Source organism: Aptenodytes forsteri, unplaced genomic scaffold (genome assembly GCF_000699145.1).
Source record: "Aptenodytes forsteri isolate BGI_AS27 unplaced genomic scaffold, ASM69914v1 Scaffold119, whole genome shotgun sequence".
Taxonomy (NCBI): Eukaryota; Metazoa; Chordata; class Aves; order Sphenisciformes; family Spheniscidae; genus Aptenodytes; species Aptenodytes forsteri.
The window spans coordinates 11,676,065-11,684,964 of NW_008796165.1; the positions used below are offsets into that span (position 1 = coordinate 11,676,065).

General features: G+C 37.7%; 1 protein-coding gene across 5 annotated transcripts in view; it reads left to right on the forward strand.

Annotated features, from left to right (window-relative positions):
- The window catches only part of FGGY (FGGY carbohydrate kinase domain containing), a 149,808-nt gene that overhangs the window by 110,043 nt on the left and 30,865 nt on the right, over nucleotides 1–8,900 (forward strand). For all 5 annotated transcript variants that reach the window (XM_009287409.2, XM_009287411.2, XM_019474173.1 and 2 more), the window contains 3 exons: nucleotides 1,665–1,739; nucleotides 5,363–5,483; nucleotides 8,793–8,887. In XM_009287409.2, coding sequence (XP_009285684.1) covers nucleotides 1,665–1,739; nucleotides 5,363–5,483; nucleotides 8,793–8,887 — 291 coding nt within the window. The remainder of the gene's footprint in view (nucleotides 1–1,664; nucleotides 1,740–5,362; nucleotides 5,484–8,792; nucleotides 8,888–8,900) is intronic.

The window sequence follows — 8,900 nt, forward strand, 5'->3', positions numbered from 1 at the left end:
TACAGCCACATTTATTTTCTAAAAATATGAGGAGTGTTGTATGTGTCGCAGTACCTTTCCTAGGAATCACATTTCAGAGCACTGACTAGCAGCGCTTGCTGTTAACTCACCTGTCTACAGAATTTTGCATATCTGTTGAAAAGAATTTCAATACAAATTTGGGTATGCCTGTCTGGGAAAGGACTGGAATATTCTGAGGAGAGATTGCTTGATTTAAACAGATAAATGTTCAGTAAATGTGCTGTATTAGAGTTGTTGGGTAGTAAATTTCAACAGAAACTGAAAAGCTCCTCTGGTTATTGTTAAAAATGGGCATAGATGCTCTTATGATTGGAAATATGCAACCATGGTGCTTCATACATCTTTGTTCAAAGGTAAACGTGATCTGATTCTGGCTTGTGGTTTTAAAATTGCTGCTTTTGGAACTTAAAGGGATTGAAATATTGTGTTCTGTACAAAGAAATTTTCAGAGCATTGCAATCTGGGACCAGAAAGAGCAGCGTTTGGAAGCTCACCAGAGAGCCTCTGCTGGGGAGATTTTCAGCCCATCTTTAAATGTTTAGATGTTTCTCTTCACTGAACTTCATGGTGGTAGATCGGCTAAGTCACAAGCCAGGATGTTACTGTGCAGAACTATAACAGAAGAATATCATAAGGGTATAATTTGATAATATCAGAATACCTGGTGATTAATGCAAAAATGTACTTCAAAATGGCATATTGTCCTTGAAGTGAGCATCTCAAGCTACTCACCAGCACCAAAATCTGCTGTATTTGAGGTTGAGATAGGAAAGGGTAGGCTTAAGCACTGCAACATGTTTTAAACCACGAATGAGGGAAACATTAAAAAAAAATAGATGGCTTATATATTTTTGGGTCCTAATAATACATGTATTATTTTATGAAAGAAATATATGCTGCAGCAGAATCAGAATTTCCTTGGTATGATGGCTGTATGCAAATACTGGTAATAGCAACACATTTTTTCTGCCACAATTATGGCTGCATTCAGGTCTTGCCTATGCTGATGTTAATCCAGAGCAACTACAGTGCAGTATTGGTTTATGTCAGAGTAAAGGAGGTTCTGATATAGTCTTTAATTATTAATTGTGTTTCAGTGTTAGGGTGCTTGGAAGGGAGGGGGAGAAATGCTTTTAAAAAGTTATTTTTATGTAATAGCATCTTCATATTATTACATTAAATACATTCACGAGCAATATCCGAGTCATAACATAAAACTGTCAGAGTTAATCTATCTCTAATCCCATATAATATGCTGTTTGTTCTTTATTTGTGGTTCTTATTAATTGTGTTTCAGTGTTAGGGTGCTTGGAAGGGAGGGGGAGAAATGCTTTTAAAAAGTTATTTTTATGTAATAGCATCTTCATATTATTACATTAAATACATTCACGAGCAATATCCGAGTCATAACATAAAACTGTCAGAGTTAATCTATCTCTAATCCCATATAATATGCTGTTTGTTCTTTATTTGTGGTTCTTCCCCAGATCGGGAATAACATGTTTAACATAACATTATGTGTACAGCTCACAAAAGTAGGGCTTAGAATTAGCACTTAAAACTTGCTACAACAAGAAACCATAGAAAATAATAGAGTTTTACTTTGGCTGGATTTGTACATTTTCTTTTTGATCTTCGCACAGGTTGTTGGACTAACATTGTCTCGGGGTCTGGATGAACTTGCCCTTATCTACTTGGCCACGATTCAAGCCATTGCTGTAAGCCATTTTAAGTGCATAAAAGAATAAATGAATTGTCTCATGTTCTGTGGCAGACTGATCATTCCCTTCTGCTAAACAGATTTCTAATAATAGATGAATTCACTTAATGGACTTCTTAAAGGAGCAAGATATTGTTTACCCACATTTGTGACTGCTCCCTACTGTAGGATAATTGACAGACTGTGGAGAAAATGTTCCCCTAAAAAGTTTTCTCCTTATGGCAATTCTGTAAATGGAGCTTTTGCCTCTAGTGCAGATGTGAGGAAAGAGGCTGATACTATATGGGGCAGCGTTAACAGCATGGGCTGTCTAGAGTCAAGCTGAGAGGGTGGAAAAAAAAAAGCTTTGGCAATTGTATGAAGGAACTTGTGCTCCCCTAAAATGCCTCAGCTTCAGATTGTTCCTAAATCCATGGATTTCCCCTGCTTGCCTGTTAGATGAGTCAGAACTCTGTACCACAGCGAGTCAGAGTGGGTCTGTGATTCAGTTCATAACGCTACAGACCGAACAGACCAGATCTCATTCCTCCCTCGGTTTCCCTGCTGCAAGGCAAGCAGTTGTCTCGTGCGTAGCATTTCCCACCCGTGGCTGTTTCTGTAAAAGCAGGCAGAGGGACCGTCTTCACGAAAATGTCCTCGATGTTTGCTAACATGCAGAGATGGGTAATTTTATTGGAATACTTTTTTTTCTGCCCTAATTTTCTCTGGAACCCAGGATTTCACAAGAAGTTCTATTTTGAAGTGAAAACCTGGGTCAAATAAATTGTTTTGAAAGTCTGGTAGGGTATTTTCAATGGGGTGTGCTATCCCCAGGCATTCGGTGACTGAAATCGGCATTCCTTTGACATCCTTTTTGTGAATTTTTTTTTTTTTTTAAAGTTTGTTGAACTTGAGGTGTTTTTGCAAAACATAAACAGTTTGATGAATTGGGGAGTTTTCCTGACAAAACTCTGTTCAGTTGGAAAACTTCCAAACTCCTCTACTGGTTAAACAACAACTTTGCTAGGCTGGGTCAGCCATCTGGGATATAGAGGGTGGGTGGCTGCTGTAAATTTACTGTGAACTGTACATCTTACATGTTAACCTTCCCTCTTCAGCAAATAACGAGAACTTAACCCCAGCCTGGAATGCATTGTTGTGAGTTTTGATCCTTTTTAAGATGAATGTAGCTTGGTTATACCTGATGCTTCAGTATAATCCCACCATTTAAATAAGAATGTCTAGGAGAGTTTAAACAATGCCAGCAACTGATACTGCCCCCTGAAAGAAACTTTCCAGTATCGAACAGGTGCTCCATTATTATATTGTGCTAACGAAGTGGAAAAGTTCTCTGCTGGAAATCCTGGGAAAGTCACCTATTATCTCATTATATGATACAACTCAAATTTTATTGTAAGACACAAATACTGTGTTGAACACTAAATTCAGCATCTGCATATATTTTTGATAGCTAATTGCAGTGATTGTGAGATTTAATATAAAAAGGCCATACTGTAGTTTTCATTGTAAGTTAACAGAAATTTATTTTTCTTAAAACACTGTTGAAACAGTAACTAAATGTAGACAGAGTAGACTTGGTTTTGACTTGATATATTTACTAACTGCTAATCTGATACCTAGGAAATTTAATTTTCCTCCCATACACTGTCACTCCCAATTTTAGCTTCACTTTTGTTGAAGGAAACAGTTCTTGTTCAGGACCGCCCCAATCCTGTACCATTCGCTGTCTTCAATGGGTGCAAGATAGACTTTAAATCTAAGTAAAAATCTTGTAAAAAGTGTAGGCCTGCCCACAGAATGTTAATCTCTAGTTTTCTTTTCAGCAGGAAACGCTTTTTTCTTTTCATATAAAATTTGCATTTGAAGCCCCTCAATTTGCATTTTCTCCAATCCAGGATTAAATTAGTTCCCCCTCCACCCTCCAGTGAAATAAGTCTGGCTTTAATTTAAATTGCTATGTGAATACAATTTTCCAGGCAGGTAAACACAAAATAATTTTCACAGCATGTTCTTTCTCAGGGTCTTTGACGTGTGTGTGTTGTGAGAGAAGTTGTTAATAAATTTGAATTTCAGAAGTAGCGAAAGAGAATATCCTTTTAACTATTCATTGCAAAATGTGATGCAACAGTTAGACTGATGAGAACATGATCAGAGATATAATTGTGGCCGTCAAGCCCGTTCTGAGGAGACAGACTCTTTTTAGAGCAGTTTATTTTTCCATAATTAAAATTGTGGCTGGGGGGGTTGGAAATTAGCCCTTTGTGTCAATAGGGAAGCGATGGATTTAGTCAGCTGGTGTTGCAGCTGCTAAAGTTCCTCATAACCGCTTGCCTGAAAAACCAAAATACATTTGAAGGCCTATCCAGAGTGGTGCCAGTCATGGTCTGATGAAACTCTGCTAGCTTCAATTTTCAGTAGCTTTTATTTGAAGAGGGGTTTACTGCAGGCTGCAGACCTCTTAATGAACTTGCAGCATAGCATAGAGAAAACTTAAACAACAGTTTGTGAAAACTTTGACCAGATTGTGTTTTGTGGGGAATCTACCTACAAAGAATCAGCCTGGGCAAAATTTTGGCCTGAATTTGGCATTTTGTCAAGCCTGAGCTTCAAATTAACTTCCAAGGTATTATCAAGAGCTGGGAATTATTTTTGGATGAATAATTTGTCAAAGAAATGGAAAATGTTCTTGCAAGAGGAAAGAGGGAGAAGGTTGACTTCAGTGAGTAGTTGGAGGCAAGCGAAACAAACAAAAAGAGAAAAGATTTTTTTTAAAATGGCAAAGCATTTTCTTTCATCATTTGTGGAGCGGAAGACTGAGCTGTTCTAGTTTGAGTTTCTCAGAATGGAAACTGTAAATGAAAAGTTTAAAAATATGCCTACATTTTAGATGTTTCAATTAATCCTGGCATGAAATGGAACATTTTATTTTGCATAGGGCAAAGGCCAAGAGAAATAGTTAAGCCAATACAAAATTCTTCAGGTTTTCCTTTTTGCTGAAAAGACAGAAAATACAGGTTTTTATTTGCTCCTTTTTTGTTCTGTTTTGCTATTTGGCTTCAGAATTGAAATCTCTTTACTGAGACTGATTTTCAGATGCTGTTATACAAAGTAAACAGAAGCTTTTGGTGGGGATGTCTTTGCCATGTAGGTTTTAGTTCTGGATCTGGAAATGTTTTCTGTACTCTGCTGCGTTTGGTCACAAACAGCTGCCTATCACTGCCATCAATTTTTCCTGGTGCCCATTTCTGTGGCTTCTCTGAATCCCTGTCTTCACCCTTGTCGGTACTTCCCTGTAAGCCCCATTTCCCTGTGTTATTGTGTACTGGTACGTCTTCACTCCTTCAGCCAGCCCCAGGATGTTTACTGCAATATGCTGTGCCCATGTACTGCCCAATTCCTTGTGCCATCTGTTTGATTTTTCTAGTTCTTAATTACAATGCCTGTTACTGGCTGGAAGCTAAGCAGAGGCCATATCCCTGCAGGTCTGTTCCCAGCCCTCAGGTTACTGGTAGGGGCGGTTAGTAGTATCATTCTTTTTAGCAAATTGTGCTTTAAGATCTCTTCCTGTGGCTGCTCTCCTGTGCTCATCTGTTTTTTGGGTTTTTTTTCCCCTTTTTGAAGTTAGGAACAAGACATATTTTGGAAACTATGCAGGCTGCAGGGCATCATATCAACACACTGTTTCTGTGCGGTGGGCTGAGCAAGAACCCTCTCTTTGTGCAGATGCACGCTGACATTACTGGTAAGTTAGAGGAAGTGCGGGGAAAGGAGTGTAAACTACTTTATTTTAGGTGGCTAAATACTTTGTCTTTGGAAAAATAAATACTTTCTTTCTATAGAACTGTATTTTGCTGGTTGGCCAAAAAGTGTGTAATGAAATGTTACTTCCTGCAAGACTGGATTTCCTGAAATCTAAAGACATTTGAATAACACAGAGATGCGGTGCAAGCAAAGCTCCATACTTCGTATTGTTAGAAAACAGACTTCTGGAGAAACCTCCAGCATGATTTCTAGTCTGTGGATCTCAGACTTACAGGTTTTTTAAGAAAGTGTGATTGAATAAATACTAAAACTTGGTATGGAATTTTTAAACCCAATATGTATAAATTACCTGTCAGAGATGTTTTTCACTATCAGATTTTTATTTTTAAAAATTACTTGAAATGTTCTATAGAAATTATTCCATTCAGTCAGATTACAAGAAGTTAGTTAGACGAGGATAATGCCCAGTACATTTTGTGAGCCTGTTTTGCATGAGATGTGTTTTACTAAAACCTCTATTAGCCTCATTCTGTTTGAATTCTGTTGGACTTCTCCTGACACTTCCTGCTTATGCTGGACATTGTATCCATTATATAGAACAATTCTTTTCTGAATTACTTCCATGTCTGTATCATTAATATGGTTTAGGGGACAATTTCTGGATCCTTGCTCCTGCATGGTGTTGCATGTGGTTTTGTAGAATTCCCGATGGGTGGAAGGTCCTGGGTATGTGGTTCATTACAAGAGGAGGTGTCAGGCTTGCACGGTATTTTTGGTATCCCTTTAGCCTGTGTGTGTTGGACATCTTAGCACACCTGTGAGTCAGTTGAATATACTTTAAAAAATGTGGGAAAACTAACAAAATTTAGTTTAAGGGACTACAGAGAAGCTTTGAATGATGTGTGTTTTGGGCATATTTCAAATTAAGACCAGTTGAGCTGTCTTGAATGAAGTTTAAAGGCTCAGATTTGGGGCATTTGGTCTGGAGATCTGACTTGCCCTAACATCAAACCATGCTTCATAACCTTGATGCAGGAGGGAAGATGAAAATATGCGTTATGTACTTACCTGAGATGAAAACAGAAATAGAGAAGCAAAAAGTGTAATGCCTATTGACCTTAAAATTCACTAAATACATTGTAGTCAAAGTGACGCTTTCTGTTTGTGAAAAATGATGTTGTCAAGTGCGTGCTTTTCCTTATATAACTCAAATGTTTTAGGTGAATTTCAGCTATGTGTAGAGTTGGGATGCTGGTTCATGATGTATAAAATAAAAGATCTGTGAAAAGGTATTCTGATTAAAATGTAATCAGAAGTTCTTTGACTGTAACTAATGGCCAAGTACAATTCAGTACAAAAAGGCCTTTTTGCAGTCTGGAGTTCTCCCCCATTTGTAAAATCAGTGACTGACAAGGGATGTCAGAGTTCATCTAACTGAAATGCTCTCAGTTGTGTTGAACTCATTAGAGCCTATCAGATAAAATAACTAACATTCCAGGATCAATCCCCCATTCTTTCCCGAAAAGAAAAAAATCTGAATATATTATTGTTAGCTGCAAATGCTCATGACTCAGCCATGCAGACATCCAATAGATAATTTTGCAGGCCACTTAAAAAGTATCTTGATCTTTTTGTTTGCCAGTAAGAATTCTGTATTCATTCTGATGATGCGGGAAATGTGCAGTAAATTTTAGAGCATGCTGAAAACTGCTTACTGCTTCAATGCCTGGCAAACAGCCGTGTAGCTGTAAGCTTGAGTTTTAGATTGTCTGCATCTGTTCGAAGTTGACCCAAGTCCTGAACTGTGGTCCATCTGAACCGGAGGAATGCTCAGGTGACTGATCCTACACTAATGTTTTTAAGGTGGATTTGTTTGGTCAGAGAAATTTAAAGGATGCTGTAATTACAGTAGTTCGCTGTTAGTAGTCATTCCAGCAATCAAGCAACAAGGTCTCACTGTATCTACTTTCTTTCCCCGTCACTCTGCCTGTGCTAACTGTAGGAAGAAATGGCATAAAGACCACTGTGGCACCTTTATGTCATTGAAAGTTGATTGTAAGGAGTTTTACACTGGTGGAACAGTGCAAAGTTAGTATAATGTAAGTGGATGCTTGGGGTGCAAGGTGCATTTGCTTTGTATCAATAATTGTTTCTGATACTAATAATTTTATTTCTTATTTTGAAAAGTGTGTATTTGCCTTTTCCTCTGTAGGAGTTGTTCCTGGCTCCCTTTAGATCTTCCTCCAAATTTCAGCTCCTTCTAATCTTACAGTTGGCTCCCAGGAGCAGCATTTTTGGGGGCATATCATTGAGGCTATTCACAGAAGGAAGCCCTCCTCCCACCACTGTGTTTGCATCACCATTCATTGAATGAAATTATCTCAGTAATGGAAATTTAGACACATGCCAAATACTGTAGGAATACTAAATTTGTTGGCTTAGTGAGGATGAACATCTAAAGTGTAGCTAGAAAAGTATTTAGACTTATGCTATTGTTTTAGGTTTTTTAAGGAGAATTAAGAAAGCAGGCCAATTTTTATTTGTTTATTACTCTTTTTCTTGCTTTTTTTACATTAATAATACAGGTCTTAGAAAACTTTGTGTGAACCAAGGGAAATTATGTTCATGACAGTACCCATGGGTGATGAAACAATAATTTTTAATTCTACTTCAGAATATAATTGAGTTTGTTTGTTTTTCCAGTGTTTTAATGTTGTTTTTGAATATCTTGCACCATTTGGAAGACAAGATTTCTCTTACGATTTCATACATAGCTTGTGAAAGTTTACGACTCATATTTTCATGTCTTCCAGCAAAACCAGACTGGCTTTGTTGGCTATGTATTTAAAAACAAACACAAACAATCTTTTTTTTGTTCATTGCAAAAGAAACAAAAAAGATACCACCCGGTTTTCCCCTCGAGGTCAACTTTTAATAGGCACGTGGGTTTGGAGGGTGTGGGTAACAGGTTTATACCAAGCCCTTTAAGATAAATAGCCAGTGTCAAAGATCTGGGGGATTGTTTTTTGTATGCTTCATGTTCTGCATTAATATTTTGCTGAAATTGTTTTATTTAAATTCTGCATTTTTCTTGGAGCCTGGAACAACAGAGCAGAGAGATTTACATGAATCTACAGTAGACTGTAGCTCTGAATGGAGTTGTGAACATGGTTTTCAAGTACTTTTTGATTCCTTTTTTCTTTGTATTTTTTTCTTTAATTATTTACTGTGCTACTGGTGCAGTACTGCTATATTCTTCCTAACAGAGGCATGGCTTTTTCTTTTATAGGCAAGCCTGTTGTCCTGTCCAAAGAAGTGGAGTCTGTTTTGGTGGGTGCTGCTATTCTTGGAGCTTGTGCTTCTGGGGATTTTGCATCTATACAGGTATGCAGTACCT